The 21840-nt window shown below is 31.4% G+C and overlaps 2 protein-coding genes across 3 annotated transcripts; both read left to right on the top strand.

The window, feature by feature from the left end:
* The first annotated feature begins 774 nt into the window (after positions 1-774).
* On the top strand, positions 775-4912 carry LOC131940948 (uncharacterized). 2 transcript variants are annotated; one of them, XM_059299882.1, is made up of 9 exons: positions 775-821; positions 1002-1273; positions 1701-1754; positions 2182-2256; positions 2495-2563; positions 3018-3077; positions 3588-3662; positions 4027-4134; positions 4692-4912. In XM_059299882.1, exons 2-9 carry the CDS (start codon positions 1181-1183, stop codon positions 4785-4787), a joined length of 630 nt encoding a protein of 209 aa, XP_059155865.1. In that variant the 5' UTR covers positions 775-821; positions 1002-1180; the 3' UTR covers positions 4788-4912. The 2 variants fall into 2 exon arrangements, with proteins under 2 accessions (XP_059155865.1, XP_059155863.1); XM_059299880.1 differs by having other exon boundaries at positions 776-842.
* Positions 4913-5614: 702 nt separating this feature from the next.
* On the top strand, positions 5615-8052 carry LOC131940955 (uncharacterized). The gene is made up of 4 exons (XM_059299892.1): positions 5615-5675; positions 6505-6599; positions 7039-7171; positions 7527-8052. The coding sequence occupies exons 2-4, from the start codon at positions 6560-6562 to the stop codon at positions 7615-7617; spliced, it is 264 nt and encodes an 87-aa protein (XP_059155875.1). The 5' UTR covers positions 5615-5675; positions 6505-6559; the 3' UTR covers positions 7618-8052.
* The last annotated feature ends 13788 nt before the right edge of the window (positions 8053-21840 follow it).

The raw sequence follows: 21840 nt of genomic DNA, 5'->3' as shown, positions 1-21840 counted from the left end.
TATATATATATATATATATATATATATATATATATATATATATATATATATATAAGTAAAATTGGAGAAACATGATTCTTACAGTGGACCGATCAAAGTTCTATAGTTAGGACAGTGGTGCAAAGAGGCAGAATGTCCAACAAGACACACATTCAACAAGTGGACTCCTTAACAACCCTGGCATACATTTGTCTATTTCATCCATCACCACATTATTCCTTCACCTTCCATTGGTTGCTATGCTTTGTGCTTACACTCAACATTTTGTAAAATTAAAATAACAACAAGTGCTATCTTTTATTAAACCACAACAGCATACAGATCTAATCGTGTTTGGTTTTTTATCACATTCAGATTTTAAAAATCCAAACTGAGATTTCAGAAAATTTAAAAGCAGAAACGTCCTTTTTTTGATTACGTTGGGCCCTCAATAAAACATAACCCAACAATCGATCATAACGACAATTACACAAAAACCGTTGCTACACCTTCCCAAGGGAGACAGACGTGTTACATCCGCGTTGATCATATTGACATATGTTTAATGGTAACACAACAGGTTAATATACAATAATTATAGTTACAAGGTCGGGGAGCGAAGGTAGCCTACAAGAGGGAAGACACAGGGAAGTTGTAAATAGTTGGACGAATTATCTGGGTCAAAGTTTGTCATGTTGGCCCTGCAATCTAAAACTGGAACTAGATCAGTAATCGTTGTTGCGTAACCGTGTTTAGGTTATTATTATGTTGTGTGTATTTTCAATGTGTAATATACCTGAGTTAATGTTATTTATGTCAGAACTAATGTGGGATTAGAAGTAGTAGGCTGCGTTTTTATACACGTTTGTATCTCTTTATTTCTGCTAGTCTTCGCTTAGAGGCGTATGTTTTAGAATTTGCGTACACTGGAATTTTGGAATTGTCATCAGATGTGTTGTTTAAACCAGTTTTAAATACATTAGTTATTGAAATGATTATCTCATTGTGTTTTGCTATTTCAGCGATATACACAAGATAGCTTAAAATATAACAGATTTCCTACCACTTTTAAAGTATATTTAGTAATCTGAATGTACATCATTATAAAAATGGCAAAATATCAGACTTAGTTATATATCGTCAACTCAAGTCAGGATATTCTGCACATTAACAGCTAAGATATCCATGATAGTAGTTGGAAATGGCGGCAGAGGATGATTTCTTTGTCACATTCAAAAACGTATGCTTTTATACTGGGATAGGAATTGGCAGTTTGTTTGCACTAATTTTCCTGGTAAGTTATTAAGCATTTTTAACATCCATTCTTTGTGAAAATTCGGAAGATGATTTATCTTTCCAGGCTAACTATAATATTATATACGTGTGAGATAGGGACACACACAAATACATGTAATGTATTTTGCATATATTTTTAATTTATAATTAGTATTGCCTATGTACGTATTGTATGATACGCACACAAATCTTTCTATTTATCTCTCTCTCTCTCTCTCTCTCTCTCTATATATATATATATATATATATATATATATATATATATATATATATATATATATATATATATATATACATATATATACAGAGAGAGAGAGAGAGAGAGACTGAGACTAACAATTGATGACTTTCCAACTGTATAAAAGACTGGGTGAAAACGTACTCTTCTAATCAAATGTGACGCTACAATTTGTTCTACATTTCAGATCTGGCTGTGTAACAAATGTTTAGCAGCAGGAATACTTCGGTGGTGTGAGGGTGTACGATCATTTTCTTTTCTTTTAATTAGTTTGATAATCTCCGGTTTTTAAATACTTTAGAAACAAAAATGTAAATCTAAAAATCTAATAGTATGGGAGTTGAATAGGATGTTTTTTTTTTATTACCAACGCTTTTATTTGTGTTTGTTTTTTTACATTTTTTGGAGATTATTACACTTTTTTCCCATTAACAAGATAAAAAAAAATTAGTTTAACTTTTTGTGTTGTATGACATAGTTTTATCGCTTATTAAATTTTTTAAACTAGATTAGTGGATAAGTTATACAAAACATACACAGTTCAGATATACTAACTATACTAAAACATTTTAGATATACTAAATATACTTAAACAATTTAGATATACTAAATATACTAAAACAATTAAGATATACTAGATATACAAAAACAATACATTGCGTTGGCAGTTGTGTGAGTGTTATCGTGATTGCAACTGTGATAACTGCTGCTACGTCTGTTGCTGTTGCTGCTTGCTAGAACAGGTGAGACAAAACAATTTTTCAGTTACTTGTTTAAACAACACGCGAATTTTGAAATGATGTGTTGTAGACAAAACAACATATACTAAAGTTGATAGTTTTTGTTATATCTATTCGAAAACGATACTATCAGATAAAATATTATGAACACCATTTTAAATTTGTCTAGCTAAAATTTCTGTTCTTGTCTATCTGAAGAATGGTGCACATAATTTAACTAAATATTTTTTTCTCTCATTAGCTAGATAAGCTTTGTGAAGACGCGGACTGTAAATCAGACTGTGAGTCTTCTTACAATCTCTGTAAACAGGTAATTTTTACTTGGTCGAATCTACTTTGAAACATATTATGTGTAGGTTACGTTTAACGTATTAAACGATGTTCAACTGCGTTAAGCCTAAAGGGAATACAACGTTATATGAGTATGTGTATGTGTATGTCAATGTATTGGGTATGTGTATGTCTAGGTGTTGTGTAAGTGTATGTTAAGATGTCGTGTATGTGTTTATATCACGTGGTTTGTTTTTGTGCATATATCATGGGGTTAATGTGAAAGTTCGACACACATTTATTTTAAAAAAGAAAAAGGTCTAAGTTAAATGGGGTTTGTTCACGAACTTTGGGTTTCTGAATGTTGTGATGTTCTGTTTTACTTAATCTGTTGCGCGACTACAAATGTGCATGACATCACAATATAATTATTTAGTATTAAAACTATAAACGGACTATATAATCAATCTTGAGTTGATTGTTGATTATTCCAGGATTATGCCAAGTTAAACTGGAAGTTTTTCTTCAAGCCTAGTTGCTGTTTTTGTAGACAGGTAAATTTTAATTATTTTTTATATATTCTGCCCTGCCTGGTGTATCTTGAAAAGACAAGTAAAAAGGAAGTTAAATATATATATATATATATATATATATATATATATATATATATATATATATATATATATATATATATATATATATTCCAGTAGAAATATGTCATTCTAGCTCTACCTGGACTTAACAAAAAGAACTAAAGTAAAACGAGGCCATAATGAAGGGCTGTAATTATCTGTAAACGCAAAATTAGATTTTGTTGAGTCCCATCCTGTTTGACCTGTAGGTAACACGTAGCTGTAAATCATTGGATCATTTTTCTTTTATTTTCGTGCAATGTTTAGTGTTGATGGATTTTCCTTACACTCATTATAGCGATTATATAAGCTAGCAGATCAAACTAAATTTCTTTTCTTTAAGTATCAAATGAGTCTGATAAAAACGTCAAATTTTATAAAGTATGAGGCAGAATATATTTTTTAAAGTAGCATGTGTGTTGTGTCCTTCAGAAAAATGACTGGGATGGTGACGATTACAACGGCAGATCGTTCGATGGCTCAAGAAATATCGATCTTCATTCTGTGGTTGGTTCTAGTTTTTTGTTAAACCCACCTTTATAACTCGATTATAATGTAAATTAAGCACTTTTTTCAATATCGTTGAATCTTCATTGAAGCATTGGTTCAACGGGAAAGATGTTTATATACGTTAAGCTCTATACGTAGTTTATTGATCACACACTATAAGATCAAGTAACCTAAAGTAAAAATTAAATTATAAGTAAAATAACACAAATGAAATATCCGTGTAAATGTCAACAAAAGTGAAAAATACCCAACATATTTTAGTACATCAAATCACTCGCGTTTTATTTAAATATGCATCCGATAACACCATTTTATGTTATTGTGTTTGTTAAAACTAGAATCTATCTATCTCTTCCACCAGACAACACTGCCTTATGATTATAACAACAGTCGTGTTAGCAATCATCGGGTTGACAACTGCAACCATATTGTTACACGCCAGCCTACATTCGAGTTACAACACATACAGGTTGGTAAAACGTCAAAAAAAACAACTAAATCATACAGTAAGTCCGACTGTTTACAGCAATCATTACGTGAGTTTTTCTTTGCTAAAATATAAAATTAAATACATGAATTATTCTTGACAGGCTTTTTATAAGTCGCAATGTATATGTATCATGTTTTTCAATGTATTGTGTGTTTATTAGACCACAAGTCAAGGTACTAGACAAACATACGTTAGCCCGGCAAACAAAACTTTAAATAAGGTAAACAATCAACTTCTAAACGATCCTGCTTTATTTTACTTTACAAAAAGTGTTTATACTAATATTAACAAAATAGAATATTTATTTACTTGTATTATATATATATATATATATATATATATATATATATATATATATATATATATATATATATATGCTGAGCGAGGATGTGTGTATTGTTTTAAATATTTAATATGAATCTGTATCTGTTTACTAATACATATTCGAGCTATGCAACAATAGTAGTCTCCGAGACCTAAAAGTCTATTGAAAATACATCTCTTATATTATTAACACGTTTTATATATATTTATAGCCGACATCACCAGTAAGTCCGACTGTATACAGCAATAATTATGTAAGTTATCCTTTGCTAAATTCTAAAATTAAATCCATGCATTTATCTTGTTAGGTTCCTTGACTCATTATTTTATTCATTAATGGCAATGTATTTGTAACATTCTTTTAAATGTATTTCGTTTTTTAAAGACCACAAGTCAAGCTACTAGACAGACATACGTAAGCCCAACAAATACAAATTTAAACAAGGCAAGCAATCAACGTGTTAACAAATATTCTTATTTAACTCCGCAATACGTATTTATTCTCATATATATATATATATATATATATATATATATATATATATATATATATATATATATATATATATATATATATATATATATATATATATATATATATATATATATATATATATCAAAGATTAAGAATCACCCGGGCAACGAACTTTACATTGAAGCAAACAGTTACACCAAGAAGCAAGATGTAATTAGAAAACCAAGGTCGTCTTCAGGAACAAGGTCACGTTCAGTGGTCAGAAATGCAGGAATACAAGAAAACCAGAACGTTGATTCATACAAGGTACCTTTTTGTAATCCCGCTCCTGTGAGTCAGATAAATGGACTGAAAATGCTGGCGAAAGCAGTTTCTTATGTTATTTATAGGAAAAACAGGGACTTTTACAATTCAAATGTAATATATATATATATATATATATATATATATATATATATATATATATATATATATATATATATATATAATTATATATATATATATATATATATATATATATATATATATATATATATATATATATATATAAATGTATTTGTATATATTTATGTGTGTGTATAATTTATTATATAATGTTTGTAATACACACTGTCCCTTGAAACAAATTTGATGTGTCTCATTAAAAACAAATCTAGATTGGAAACACCAGAAGATCAAGGTCACTTTCTACCGGCAGGCGCAGGTCCCGATCGCGTAATAGGTAAGTGTCCTCTCTCATATAGACAATAGGTAAGTGTCATCTCTCATATAGACAATAGGTAAGTGTCATCTCTCATATAGACAATAGGTAAGTGTCATCTCTCATATAGACAATAGGTCAGTGTCATCTCTCATATAGACAATAGGTAAGTGTCATCTCTCATATAGACAATAGGTAAGTGTCATCTCTCATATAGACAATAGGTAAGTGTCATCTCTCATATAGACACTAGGTAAGTGTCATCTCTCATATAGACAATAGGTAAGTGTCATCTCTCATATAGACAATAGGTAAGTGTCATCTCTCATATAGACAATAGGTAAGTGTCATCTCTCATATAGACAATAGGTCAGTGTCATCTCTCATACAGACAATAGGTAAGTGTAATCTCTCATATAGACAATAGGTCAGTGTCATCTCTCATTTAGACAATAGGTAAGTGTCATCTCTCATATAGACAATAGGTAAGTGTCATCTCTCATATAGACAATAGGTAAGTGTCATCTCTCATATAGACAATAGGCAAGTGTCATCTCTCATATAGACAATAGGTAAGTGTCATCTCTCATATAGACAATAGGTAAGTGTCATCTCTCATATAGACAATAGGTAAGCGTTATCTTTCACTTATTTAAATGTAATATAGACAATAGGCAAACTTTATCTTTCATTTACAAAGATGTTTGTGTTATGAAGAGCATTAAAAACCTTATTTTTTAAAATTGTTTTGTAGGCCTATTATTAGTTTTTTTTAAAAATATAATGATAATATCATAATCCAATTTTAATATTTAATATGTATAGAGAAACATTATTTTTAATTTCTCAGAAACGAATCAGACGACAGAACCTTAGATTTGCACGAATTATCGGTAAAGGAAGCAATGACTGAAGTCAGAGTATTTTTAGGAGAAAAGCTAAAAGGTAGTTTGTGTTTTAAACATAGCTGGCATTAAACCATGGTAGCAGGCCATTTAGCGATGGACCAATGCTGATGTCAGAATATGGAATGTTATTTCACTACCAAAATCCTAGACCTATAAAGCTCAGCAAATAATTGGCTGAAACTGGTTAAAAGTTATAAAACGTCAAATTAAAAGTTTACATATCTTTGTAACATACAACATTATTAAATATAACAGAGGTAATTGTAATGCGACACGGAATTTTACAAAGCTAGGAGTTAATGGACACACTTGCTGGAAAATATGTGAAGCTGGTTAATTAAAAAAAGATTCAGGTGCTATCATTGTACATTCATAATCATTAATAAAACTGCTTGAAATTTTAATAAAACATTTTATTATTTGTGATTGTGCTCTTTTTAAAGTTGTATATTCTTAACTTCCTTTATTAATGTCAGAATACAAAGAAAATAATAGATCAGAAGAATACAGACACGTCGATGTTATCACAGGAAGAGGTTTACATAGTAAAGATAACATCCCAAAGATTAAGCCAGCAGTTGAGGAGTATTTGGATAAACACAAATACCAGTTAGTAAAATTTGTCGAATCAAATTGCGGATATAAATAACCTATATTATTCTACTAAAATAAAAATGAATTGCTATTTTAAAAGCGTATGTGTATCAGTTAATTATACGCACAAACACGCAATCTACCTAATATATATATATATATGTATATATATATATATATATATATATATATATATATATATATATATATATATATATATATACATACATATTTATATATATATAAACTTATGTATATATATATATATATATATATATATATATATATATATATATATATATATATATATATATATTATATATTTATATATATATATATATATATATATATGTTTATTTTGTTATTGTAGGTATACTTGGAAAGCAAAAGGTGGTAGAGTTGGCATCGATCTTGCCAGTTATGTAACAACACAAGAGGAGAATTATGACTACGATGATTGATAAAGTTTGTTTTCTCTAGGAAATGATCGATTGAATAACATGTAAACACTAAAGGTAGTCTATTATAATTGATCTCCATTTAATGCACCTTGTTTAGACAATGTGTTAAAGCGATTACTTAATAAAGAAAGTAAGATTCATTTTAAAATCTGAGTTTTAAGAAAATTGTTTTTTCTTATTATTTTCTAGACAGCAAAGAAAATATGAGTGTGTAGGCCTACACTTTTTATATAGCAAATACAAATTAATTAAAAATTTGTGCAGAGTAATATATAATATTAATTATTTTCTGTTTACTTTTGTTTAGATATGTATTGTTTATCATATATTTCAAATTTAAACTGATTATGAAGGACTATTTGGTAATATATAATGTTAACATGTTTTCGGGCATTTGTCGCATTCGGGCAAGTGTCTATTCGGGCATTTGTCGCATTCGGGCAAGTGTCTATTCGGGCATTTGTCGCATTCGGGCAAGTGTCTATTCGGGCATTTGTCGCATTCGGGCAAGTGTCTATTCGGGCATTTGTCGCATTCGGGCAAGTGTCTATTCGGGCATTTGTCGCATTCGGGCAAGTGTCTATTCGGGCATTTGTCGCATTCGGGGAAGTTTCTATTCCGGCATTTGTCGCATTCGGGCAAGTGTCCATTCGGGCATGTGTCGCATTCAAGCATATGGCTTTCGGGCATTTGTCGCATTCGGGCAAGTGTCCATTCGGGAAATTGGCCTTCGGACAAACGGCATTCGAGCAAGTGTCTTTCGGGAAAACGTCCGATGTAAGCGAATGATTGAGTTCCAGCATTACAGAGATATAAGATGATAATGCATTATGAATACCATTGACAGATTTTAAACATGTTTAAATGTAAACAATAAAAACATTTTTTCCCGTTTTAATGTCAAATATTCAAAACATTTTTTATTCGTTTAATATTTTAAATTGTGCTCAGAGTTTTCTGTAAAATATGTTATCTTTGGATTTTTTAAATAAGCGTGATTGATTTGTATATGCAAGTATAATGAGAAACAGATAAAATCAACAATGTCTATCCTATTGACTGTATGATCTGAAGTAATAACTTAATTTTATATTTATTTCTATTCGTGTTCTATAAATGTTAAGTTGTTTATTTGAAAGATTAAAGTATATTGCTAGTGTAGTAAGTAATATATAGAGAAATCAATAATGTGATGTTATTATTCACCCATAATAACTCACAACATATCTTTGCAAGTGTATGTTTTTATACATTTATATTTAACTGTAAATAAAACAATAAATTTGCTTTTTTTTTTAATTTCTTAATTTTTAATTAATTTTCTGTTTGCCTTATTTTAACTAAGGTGGTGGGGCTTTTGTTAAGTGTGGTTTATTCCTGGGTTCATTCCTAGGGTGTTTTGTCAGGGAGACTGTAAGATGTGTTGCTGTAATAGGAGTAATCGCGCTCCAAATATAACCAGGACCCTGAGTCACCTCAGCTTATATGGGTACCTGACCAGTGATAGCCAAATAAAAGAACGCTGGGTTTGGTGCACACTACACTTCCTCTTTGTATGCCGAGGACATTTGAAGAGGTATGAGCGTTAGGTTTGTAAAGGTTACGTTACTTTTTATTTTCTCGATTAAGGGATTCCGAGAACGTATTGTAACCGCGCAGATAAATTAAACTCGAGATTTGCCAAAACTCGCCAATTTACATCAGCAAGATGGGATAAAATCCTCGTTCTGTTATATTGTCTGTGTGTGTATGTGTGTGTGCGTGCGTGGTAGTACGTGTGTGTGTGTGAGAGAGAGTTTTGTAAACACGATAACTTGAGTACTGTTTTATATCTAAAGCAGCACTAATAATATTCCGCACTATTATACACATATTGTTTGCCGTTCACTTGATGCACAATACTTTTTTCTACGAGATTATATTTTCAAAAGCTTAAGCAATTAAAAATGGATTCTTTTTTCTATGAGATTCTATTGTATTTTTAAAAGTTTAAGTAATTAAAAATGAATTTAAAACCATGTCTATATCCCGAGTTGGCATCCCCCGTAGTGTTATATAAGAATATTCGAGAAAATTTGGGGAGATCACTCCCGGTTTATTGATATTATTAAGCATAATTAAGTCCATGGGGGATATGTAGATTGGTAAAGTGGCGTCGATTTAAGGGCGGCCGACTCATGACCTAGAAAGTAGACCTCATTAAGAATTAGATGTACGAGCTGACCCGCCGTCTAGTTGTTTTATTTTCTGCTTATCAGCAATTCATAATTTGTTAATTCAACACTACCCCCTTCCCCCCTCCCGCCCTCCCTTCCCCCCCCCCTCGCCCAGTGAAAGCAGCCGTTCACAAACAATGAAAAGATCAATCAGAAATTGTTACCTCCCATTCGTTCAAATTGTTTAATACTAAATTATCTGCCCCTAATAACAGTCACTAACCCGGCTTTACGATCGTAAACATTCGGGGTGAACCACAGTTCACCTGACAGGTGGGGATGAGGTTGGTGGCTAAGCTGCGTGGTGTTTTCTATGGTCTCCATAAAAAGAGTCTGTCGGTCCCACCAGACACACCCAAAGAGTGGATTCTTAACAAGTCTGTCCTACGTTTTTTTTTACCCACGATATCATAATTTCTTCACCTTTCATTTGATGAGCCGTTGTTTTGTGTTTCATTTTATACACAGCATTTTGACAAGGGCATACAACTCTAATTATGTTTTATTGATTACCAAATACAAGTTAGAAAACCGAGTGACATAATTTAAATACAAGGACACACAATTCTTATTATCGATTGTGTCGGGCTTTAAATAAAAGATAACCCAATAATCGATCATAAAGAAAGTTACACAGTATCGTTGCTGCACCATTCCAAGTGAGACAGGTGTATAGAATTAGCAATGATCATATGGACCAGAGGCGTAGCGGGGGGGGGGGGGGGCAGGGGGTGCGGACAGCACCGGGTGACACCATTTAGAGGGTGACACCAAGGCAAAAAAAATAGTAAAATTATAGAGAAAAAATTGAGGGGGGGTGCAAATCGAAAGTTTGACGAGGGGGGGGGGGATGCAAATCGAAAATTGAAAGTTTGTCCCCGGGAAGAGTCGTTACGCCTCAGGGGGTGTTGGTGACACCATTAAGTGCTGCACCGGGTTACACCCGACCTCACTACGCCACTGATATGGACGTCTAATTAATGGTATCGCAAACAGTACTTACACTCTAGCAGCAGGGTCGTGAGGCAGAAGTAAAATGGGGAGGACACAGGGAAGTTGTTAATGTTTTATTAGTCACTGTTGTGGGCCTAAGTTCGGCATATCGACCTTGTGATCTAAAACTGGGGCTCGACCTAAATCATTGTTGCTTGACAGTGTTAAGGTTGTTGTATTATTCTAGGGTAGTGTGTATTTTACAGTGCTATCGTTAACTATGTGTACTGTAACAGAGTGAATCCACCCTGTTATGCACATACGAAATGATGTACATTTGCAGGCGATAAATTAAATATTTTACGTAGATTTATTTCGCCGTGTGATACAGTACGTTCAGACACATGGATTTATTGCTTTAAAGCCGGAAACATTTCAGATTCAGCGACAAAACATTAATATAAGCCCGGTGTTTCACACACATCAATTGAAAAAAAAACCGACAATAAAAGTTGGGCATGGAGGAAGAGGAAGATGATTTCTTTGTGGGTTTAGATAATGCCAGTATTTTTATTGGTTTAGGAATTACCAGTTCGTGTGTATTCATTATTTTGGTAAGCTTATATTTTCAAAATGTTAGATTATCTGTGTGAAATGGTTGCTTCTGGTTTCGTTTACAAAAAGCAGTATGAAGATGAGGATGTGGATGAGGATGTGGATGTGGATGAGGATGTGGATGTGGATGAACATGAACATGAACATGAACGTGAACGTGAACGTGAACGTGAACGTGAACGTGAACGTGAACGTGAACGTGAACGTGAACGTGAACGTGAACGTGAACGTGAACGTGAACATGAACATGAACATGAACATGAACATGAACATGAACATGAACATGAACATGAACATGAACATAGAAAGAGGGAGTGAGAGTGAGAGTGAGAGAGAGAGAGAGCAAATCAATACCATTTTTAAACGAAAGCATGCTTTGGCATAATTGTAAACATGGTACTGTTACGTTATTGTAAAGTTAATGTAAAATGAAAAACTAGATGCTACATCTTGTTCTACATTTCAGATCTGGCTGTATAAAAACAAGTCAGCTTCATTATTGTTGCGGTGCTATAAGAAAGTACGTTTTTAAACCCAATACGTTTCACCCTTTAACTGATTTGGTTTTGATAACCTCAAATGCTTAATAGTTCATTACTTAAACGTTTACTACAGTAAAGCAAAACTTACATTCAAATATCAGAATCCTAAGGCAGTACTGTATGATCTAAATACCTTAAATTTAAACAATACAGAAAGCTTTAAAACCATTATAGGAGTAAGCTTCTAAAAGTTATGGAAATATATGATTAACTAGACTACCTGTTACCCTTGGATAACTGGGAGTTTCGGGAGTCATTAATACATGACGTCACGATTAATTTTTATCTTTTCTCTCCCCGTCCCTACTGTCACACATCGTCACAAAAAGCCAGACCCCAAATTTAAAAAGACGTCATACCTCAGACAACATGTTTTTTTCTTTTAAAAACACCGGCTGAGCATGTCGGACCATTCATATGCAGAGGTCACAGAAACAGTTGTACTCTACTTCACCTGCCGCGTGTCCCGCCAAGTCTTGAAAGCTAACTTTATCATTCACATCCAAAAAAAAAAGCGAAAAACAGAGAGACAGTTATCTCATGACTATATTTCAAAATGAAGATTATACGTGACATTACAGTCATCACCAGCTACATACAAGCCTTACATCACCGCTATCAACAACTATATAAATCATGCGTCACGATTAACTTGTTGAAACAAACTCTAATTTAATGTATACCTCTCATGTTTAGCTCTCTGATGATTGTTTTAAATTTGTTGGGAAATCAAGAGGAAAGCGTTCTTATTCTCTTTGTAATGAGGTGAGATTTAAATTACATTTTCGTAAACTTGAGTTAATTTGAATTGTTTTTGCGTTGTTTTACTTATCTGTTCTAACACTAAGTTACTCTTTCGACTTAAAAAGACGTATCTTTATTGTTTGTTACCAAAAATAATTATTAAACACTTGTTATGTTTTTATAAATCAATTACCGCATGTGTTATCGCATAATAGTAGCTTAAATAAAATATACTAAATTATGTGTAGCGAAGATATGCCAATTGTCACACTAGAGACAAAGTTGTTTTTCTTGTGACAATAACATTGTCAATAAAAGTCAAACATTAACGGAACTACCTGGTACTACGTAAAGAAGTTGAGTTTATGCGGAACACGTATGTTCCTAATGTATGCTTCGAACCTAATGGTCCATTTAGCAGTATTGTAGACTTCACCTTTTTCTGTGACCACGGCATATCAGTAGATAGACTGGTCAGCACTATTCCCAATTGTATCTACTTTTTAACGTGAGTCATGTACTCAAAAGAGGTGGCCGGACTTATGGACGTTTTACTTAGTTGAAGCCGGATTAGAACCCGAGACTTTTGGTATTGCAGTCTTATGCACTGCATCCGATAACGCCTTCTTATGGTACTCTTATATAATTTCTCCTTGTTCATTGACAGGGTGCAATAACTAAGATCATGATAGGTAAATAAGAATGAAAAAAAAAACGCCGCCGTGGACAAGAGGCCAACATTGACAAAAGCAAACAAGACAAAATAAGGACCAAAATATATACGGTTATATATATATATATATATATATATATATATATATATATATATATATATATATATATATATATATATATATATATTATTTATTTTTTTTTGACAAATTCCCGAAAAACACTTGCCCGAATGCTGTTTTCCAGAGTGGACTCTTGTCCGAATGAGTTTATGCCTGACTGGACACTTGCCCGAATGGGACAAATGCCTATAAGCAACATGACTGAAAGCCGTTAGCCCGAAAAGTGTTTTAATTATGTTTTACCTATTAAACGATGTTAATACAACTGAATTTTGCATTATGATAGTCAACAAAGCTCTAAGCATACAATTTCTTTTTTTTAAATATATAATACCAAGTAAATATACTTTACAAATTTGTATTTGCATTATAACAAGTGTAAAAACTGTTGTTTTTTTTTCTATGATACAGCTTTATCTCAGAATTGTATGAATAAATCTAAATTTCTTTATTACGTAACATTTTAACACATTGTATAAACAAGGTGCGTTGAATGGAGATAAAAATGTCAGAGACTACATGTAGTATTTTAAATTTGCCGCCTAGACTGTTCCCCGTTCTTTTTCTAAGTGAACACCACATAACACAGGCTTAACACGACAAATCAGACAAAAGCAACTAGGTCAATTTTGCGCGACGCCGAGACTCCTACACCAGTCATAAATGTGGTGTAACCACAGCAACTCGAGCTTAGCAAAGTGCTCGAACATTGATCACAATAATATAAAAATACCGCCGCCAACATCATCTTTACATTTGTAATAATTTACAACAATTGCTCAATTTTCAAAAATGAAAACTAATTTTTTTAAAAGGCACAAACTTCTGTTTACAAGTTTTCTATCGCAATATATACATAATATATATATATATATATATATATATATATATATATATATATATATATATATATATATATATATATATATATATATATATCTGGTAAAATAGTGTGCTTTGCTTAATATATATTTAATATTAATTAACATAAAATTGAGATAAACATATTTTTTTATGAGACACATGATTTGATTTTTGATAACAGAAAATAATATAGATTTTTTTTTTACTTCCACAAGCAAAGGACATGGCTTGATGATGAGCAAACTACCTCGTGTATTGAAAACCAAACTACATCTGATATCAACGAGCAAAGTACCCGGGGTATTAACCAGCACAACGTGTATAGCATTGATGAGCAAAGTACATATACTTATGATAAACAAGCTGTCGGTTGGTCTAGTGACGAAACTACAGATCGTAATGATGAGGAAACTATGTATGACAATGATAATCAAAGCACCTATAACAGTGATGAAAACAATTCCGTTGATTTTATTGCAGTATTTGGCTTGAACGATGACGAACAAGCTGTCTTTGGGTATGATGAGGAAATTACAATTAGCGATGAATAGGAAATTTCATTTTTGAATGATAAACAAATTACGTATAGATATGACGAGCAAACTACATACAGCAATGCAAGTCAAAGTAAATTCAACAGTGATAAGCAAAGAACGTACTGCAGTAGTGAACAAAGTACATATGGTAATAAGGTTTATAGAAACAGATCAAGATCACCAAAGATAAAAACGAGCTCGAAAACAACAGGCTTTGAGGTTGGCTCTAGTTAACAACAGTCTTAATTATAAGAATATTACGTAAAGTGTTTATTTCTGGGGGGGGGGGGGCGCTTGAAGCAGAGGCGTAGCGACCCCTCCCGGCGCCCGGGGACAAACTTTCGATTTGGCGCCCCCCCCCCTATATTCTTTATATTTATAATTCAAAATAGCAGCTAAAATAATCTTATTTTGGCGCCCCTAGGGTTGGCGCCCGGGGACATATGTACCCCTCTGCCCCCCTTGTCGCTACGCCTCTGGCTTGAAGTTATCTGGGAAGGGGGGGGGGACTAAATTTTTCGAATATATCAGAATATATGGGTATTTATAGTACAAGACTTATTTTTGCTATTACTCAATCATGAGCCTAATTACTTTAACAATTTTGTTGGTTCTCTATATTTATGCTTTTTATATCTGTCTTTAATTGTTAATAATTATGGTATAATAAGTCGCAAAATTATATTTGTTAGACACATTTAGAGAAACCTACAATCGCCAACGAATTAAACGAAACGTGGAATAAGGTGAGACTCTTTATCTCTTATTATCAGGAAAGTTTTCTTTCTGTTTGACATTTTTACTTTCTCGTATATACGAAGTATAGAGAAAGTATTGTAATCGTGCAAAAAAAAAAAAAATTGAGATTTTTACAGATCTCGACGTTTTACACCTCACTGATACGGAAAAACATAATTTTGCAATCTTGTCCGTATGTCTGTGTGTCTGTGTGTCTGTCTGTCTGTGTGTGTGTCCGTGTGTAAACACGATGACTTGAGTACCGTTACAGCTAGGTTGATGAAATTTCACATATAAGTATTATATCAAAATCGTAGATCCGTATCAACTTTTGAGCGATTTCCGATAACCGGAAGTGGTACTTTTCCTACTTTGAATTTTTCAAAAGCCTATAACTTGAGTACTATTTCAGATAGATAAATGAAATTTCACTTGTAAGTAAAAGATCTAATTCTCTACCTTCTGTTAAATTTTGAGTAATTTCCGTTGACTGGAAGTAGTAATTTACGCTACTTCCGATTTCTCAAAAAACTAATGTAAATTTTAAAAGTACTAATAATATTGCGCACTATTATGCGCTTTTTTATTGGGCGTTCACTTGGTGTGCAATTAATTTGTCTACGAGATTTTATTCTATTTTTAAAACTTTAAGTATTTAAAATGGATTAAAAATCATGTCTATAGCCCGAGTTCCCATCCCCTGTTATTTTATATAAGAATATTCGAGAAAGTTTAGGGGAGATCACTCCCGGTTTATTTAAATATGTATGATACTTCAACAGTATGTTAAGTTTGTCGTATGGAAAAAAAAACACAAATATTTTATCATTTAAAAACATGTCTTAGCCATTTAAAAAAAAATATATTACACTGATTTAAATTAAAGTTGTATTTTTGGCTTGATAGTTCTACTGTTCATATATGTAAAGTCTTGCACAGCCCTGCACAGTTTCAATATATATATATATATATATATATATATATATATATATATATATATATATATATATATATATATAAAATTATATATCATTATAATTATATATCATTATAATTATATATAGGTTATTTTTGTAATGTAAATTTTTTTTTTAAATTTATTTTGTTTACACAATGGTTTCAATGATCGTTAAGTAGACTCAAACTAAACATGAGCTGACTAGAATTCCAAGCGTACACACACAGATTTATAAATCACGCCGGGTAAGTTCTGTGATTACTGTAATATCTAACACAATATGATGTTGCATAACATATGTTACCTAGTAAAATTGGCCAGTATTGTAGTAATACAAATCGAAAATGAAAACTTTAAATCGTACAAGGTGATTTTTTATTTTGTTACCATTGCTTCGCTGAGTCAGATAAAGGTCTAAAGGGATGTAGGAATCGTTTAAGAAATGCGATAGATTGCAAATATAGAGCATTGTTTTGAAAAACGACGCTTTTTTAAAAAAATCAGTTAATATGTATAAAAATGAACTCAGGACAAATTATTGGAAACAAATGATCTCAAAGACACATTATCTAAGGACACAATATAGAACACATGATTTCCTGGGTATATTACTTCAGACAAAATATCTCACAGCAAAATATAAAAAAAATTTATTGTTTAGTAGGAATTGTGTTGATGTGAACATATTTAATGATTGCCATATAATTTTATTCCTTTCTCTAATAATGAGAAAAGTGTTTTCGCATAGGTTTGTCATACTACATTAAACATTTCAAAGTTGCAATCTGCAGCTTGATATTCGAACATTAAAACTAAATTTCGATAGACAGTGTTGGTGCGTATGCCAACCTTGAGACAATAGTACCATATGGTGGGTGTCCGGTCAAAAAAACCCTGGACAAAAACCCCCTGGACACAAACCCCCCGACTTATATATATATATATATATATATATATATATATATATATATATATATATATATATATATAAATGAGAAAGTGAAATAAAATGTATTGCCTTTAGAATCCACAATGTCTTGTGCACTTTGAAAACGAATTTAGTGAATCTGGGCGGAACAAGGGGAAAGAAAACACTAAAAGATCTAGGTCAATTTCTGCCACCAGACCCAGTTCTAGGTCACGTAAAAGGCAAGTTTATTTTTTTTTAAGACAATTATAAAGGAGTAAAATGAGAGTTGTAGTAGTTTGACTTCTGAGAAAAGTATGTCTTCCATATTTTTTTTTTATTGCGTGAGTCCATTTTATACTGTAATTAGGAAAACATTACAAAGTGCCCCGTGTCATTAAGTGCATTAACATAATTTTTCACCATACAAAATAATCAATAAGACTGAAGTAACATAAACCCAACATAGAATTTCACAAAAGTTGGGTATATTTGATTGTAAAGAGATGCACCAGAAAATTTGTGAAGCTGGTTAAAATAATTTGATAGTTACGGGCAATTATCGTTCAATTATAAACACAATTTTTTACGTTAAACAAAAAGTATATAACCTTTTTCATATTACATAATAGTAATCTTCTCGTGTCTTTTTTAAAATATTGAAATATCGACATTTTCCCGAAGTATCGGAAATCTAAAGTAGATCATTCGATTGTGTTGTTATATTGTAAAAGTAATAATATAAAATGATACCTAAGGTATTTCTAATATTGTGACATAATAACATAGAACTTTACCTTGAAATTGTTTTTATTAAAAATCAATAATATTTTAGTTTCAAATATAAAGAACTTAAATACACTGTTAATGTTTAATGCAACCATTCTTTTTATTTTAATTAAACCTAAATTTAAACCTGAAGTTTCACTTTTGTAAGACAAGTATTGATTGTCTGTACATGAATCGTGTGATTACGATCTTCTAAAAACGACACTTTCTAGTCATGTGTACTCGAACTTTGCCGAGTAAAGTTTTAAATAAAATTTTACTTTTGTTTACCACATGGTGTACCTATACAAAGTTAAGTTTGTGTACAATTTCTGTGACACAATTAAAACATTGGAATTATAAAAAAAAAACTTTTTTTTGTTCCTTTTGTTTTGTTTTTAATTGTTTTTCACTTTTCACAAATACTATGAACATCAAATACTTCCAAATATTTGAACAGTCAGTCAGAAGCCAGTTTGGTTTTATAGTCATATTTATGTTAATAACATCGTACATGATTTTTTAAAATATGTAATGATTATTTTAAACAATGTCGATATTTATTCTTGATCCACTAATTTCACTGAATACTAGCCTTCATCCAACTTAAATGAAGATATTAAACAATAAGCTATGTTAATGTCTACCAGAATACGTAGAGAATAATAGCTCAGATGAGTACAGATTCGTCCACGTGATCACGGGGAGGGGTTTACATAGCAAAGATGGCATCCCAAAGATCAAGCCAGCATATCAGGAATACTTGGATCAACGCAAATACAAGTCAGTAAAAATTGTCGATTACATTTTCGTAATGTGTAACATTTAATATTATAGTTTCAACTTTTATTACAGTAATTAAAATGAAATCAACATTTAATTTAAATTTTATATATATATATATATATATATATATATATATATATATATATATATATATATATATATGTGTGTGTGTGTGTGTGTGTGTGTATAAGTATACCCCGTTTTCATTTGGTTATTATAGATATAAGTGGAAAGCTAAAGGTGGAAGGGTTGACATCGATCTTGCCAGTCAAGTAACAGCCCAGGACGACAATCATTTCGTCGATGAATGCTGAAATTTGTTTTCTACATGAAATGATCTGTTTGAAATATAATTTCATCAAACTGGTTGTAATAGTTAAACAAAGTTATTCTTACTTTTAACATATTCTGATGTTGTACCCTACCTAATATTTTACTAAATAGTGTAAGAAATGTATTTTGATTCATCTCTCTTTTTGCTTGCGAATGACTTAGTTCCAGAAATACCAGAAATAAATACCATGATCAATTTAATAACAATACAAGTTATAGACAGGTTTTCACCATATTTTAACGAAAACTATTACATTTTATTTTTCATTTCATTTTCTATTGTAAATCATACTGTTTTGCGCATCTCTTTCGATTTTAAAGTTTGTTTTGGGAATTGGGTAAAATGTTTTTTCTAAATAAAAAAAGCACATTATTTATAATTGGATGTATAAGAGACATATCATTTTACTGCCCTAATTCTCATTATATTTCACCTGCTTTTTTTATGAAATATAGAATTTTTTATTTGTTTTTCATTGAGTACCAAAATTGTAAGTCGGCAGCATTTCTGTGTTGTTATTTACATAGTGAAAGGTTGCAAGCTTTTTCAAAATATCCACTCCACATAGACATCAATCCGCTTAATTCATGCACCCATTCAAAAACATAAAACAAAAATATCCGTCTGATATTTACATAATGGAAACAATATTTTAATTAGAAGAAAATAAAAGTTAATATATGTAGATGGTTTCAATATTATTTATCTAAGGACAAATGATATTATTTAGTCAAAATATTTCCGACAAAATATATCATAGCAAAATGTTTATAGTATTTATGATGCTTTTATTCACTACCATTTTTATGATTGTGATGTGATTTGTATTTCTTTTGTTTTAACCCATAATACTATTTGATACTAAAATCAATTATTTATTCTTCACAAAGCATCGACAGACTAAGTATGCCTATTTTTTTTATAAATTGCTATTCATTGAAAATCAAAATCTAACTTATAACAAATTGAAAAATATTAATGACAAAGAGAAAAAATATGTGAATATCAATTCACATATTTTTTCTCTTTGTCACTGTTTAAAGCTATACACCGATTTTAGCAACATATAACACAATTTTTAATATGAATAGAAAAATAAACTATTAAAAGTATCATAGATAACTAATTATGCACAATTAAATGTACTTTACAGCTTATGTTCTACTGGTGTCAGCCACCCTCTTCCACACACTTCCACACACACACTCACACACACACACACACACACACACACACACTTGATCTTCGGTGGACGGTGTATTTTGTGTCACTCCTCCCTCCCCCCCCCCCCACACCTAACGATTTGTAAAATGGCGTCAATGTGTGCAAACATTTTATTATCTACCCAGAAAAAGGCTTAACTCTAAAAGTTATTAATACCGTTTGGAAAAATCTTTGTAAAGTATTAAACTGTGACTTATCAGCTATTATAATTCTCAACAAAACGTATTCCTCGAGCAAATTTTGCAACGTTTAGTTGGTGTCACCCCACCCCCCGTGATAGCTTTAAACAGTGCACAGATACTACTAACGATGTTCATGTATAGTCGATTATACATAAAGCTGGATGTATCATTAATTTCGCAAGCAGATTTACGTCATGGTATCTCCACCCCCCCCCTTTCGGGATTTATGAACTTAGTTCTTAATTAAAATACTTTGAACTCTAATTATTCATTTTTTAAATGGAATGATCTATAAATATTTAGCTATTTTTGCATTGGTGTCACCCCTCCCAAATGGTGTCACCCGGTGCGATCCGCACCTCCCGAAAGCCCCCCCCCCCCACCCTCGTTACGCCTCTGGACCATGTTATTATCATTTTTAATGCTGCAAACTGTGCACATTGAGTTGTAGTGTAGTCTTCAGACCTTCAGCATGTTACTATTAAGTTTACTCATTACAGTTACTGTACTAGCTATTGAAATCTTATAATTACTTGAAGTGCTCATCCTACCTGTGACTCCGTTTAAGTGGCAGTAGTTATTCATATTATTTCATCTAGGGCCTACACAAATTAATTTGGAACTATTCTTTCCGTGATTTAGTTCACGTGACAGTCGACTACATATTTTAGTATTCAGTGGCGGAACTAGAAAAAAAGGGCCACCCCGCAAAAAAATGTCTGGGCCCCCCTCCTATATATATATATATATATATATATATATATATATATATATATATATATATATATATATATATATATATATATATATATATATATATATATATATATATATATATATATATATATATATATATATATATATATATATATAAACACAGAACACAAACATTGGATACTCATTTCTGGCCTGATCGGATTTTGAAAAAAAATGACTTTTATTTAAAATTTAAACAAATTACATGTCATGTGAGTGCGTGCATTAGTCTGTTTTGAAATATATATATTTTTTTTTTACATTTAGAACTAGGTTTTTGTTTTTGTTTTTTTAAACTTATATATAGAACTACGTTATTTTTTTTA

The sequence above is a fragment of the Physella acuta genome, unplaced genomic scaffold, assembly GCF_028476545.2.
Source record: "Physella acuta isolate Inbredline_101_S28 unplaced genomic scaffold, ASM2847654v3 ptg000335l, whole genome shotgun sequence".
Taxonomy (NCBI): domain Eukaryota; kingdom Metazoa; phylum Mollusca; class Gastropoda; family Physidae; genus Physella; species Physella acuta.
This window is presented reverse-complemented; position numbering and strand designations above follow the sequence as displayed.

Coding starts and splice junctions, on each gene's coding strand:
- LOC131940948 (XM_059299882.1), top strand. CDS start 1,181: ATGGCGGCAGAGGATGATTTCTTTGTCACATTCAAAAACGTATGCTTT. Junction 1,755..2,181: donor TACTTCGGTGGTGTGAGGGT/GTACGATCATTT, acceptor TTGCGTTGGCAG/TTGTGTGAGTGTTATCGTGA. Junction 3,663..4,026: donor ATATCGATCTTCATTCTGTG/GTTGGTTCTAGT, acceptor CTCTTCCACCAG/ACAACACTGCCTTATGATTA.
- LOC131940955 (XM_059299892.1), top strand. CDS start 6,560: ATGACTGAAGTCAGAGTATTTTTAGGAGAAAAGCTAAAAG. Junction 6,600..7,038: donor TTTAGGAGAAAAGCTAAAAG/GTAGTTTGTGTT, acceptor TATTAATGTCAG/AATACAAAGAAAATAATAGA. Junction 7,172..7,526: donor TTGGATAAACACAAATACCA/GTTAGTAAAATT, acceptor TTGTTATTGTAG/GTATACTTGGAAAGCAAAAG.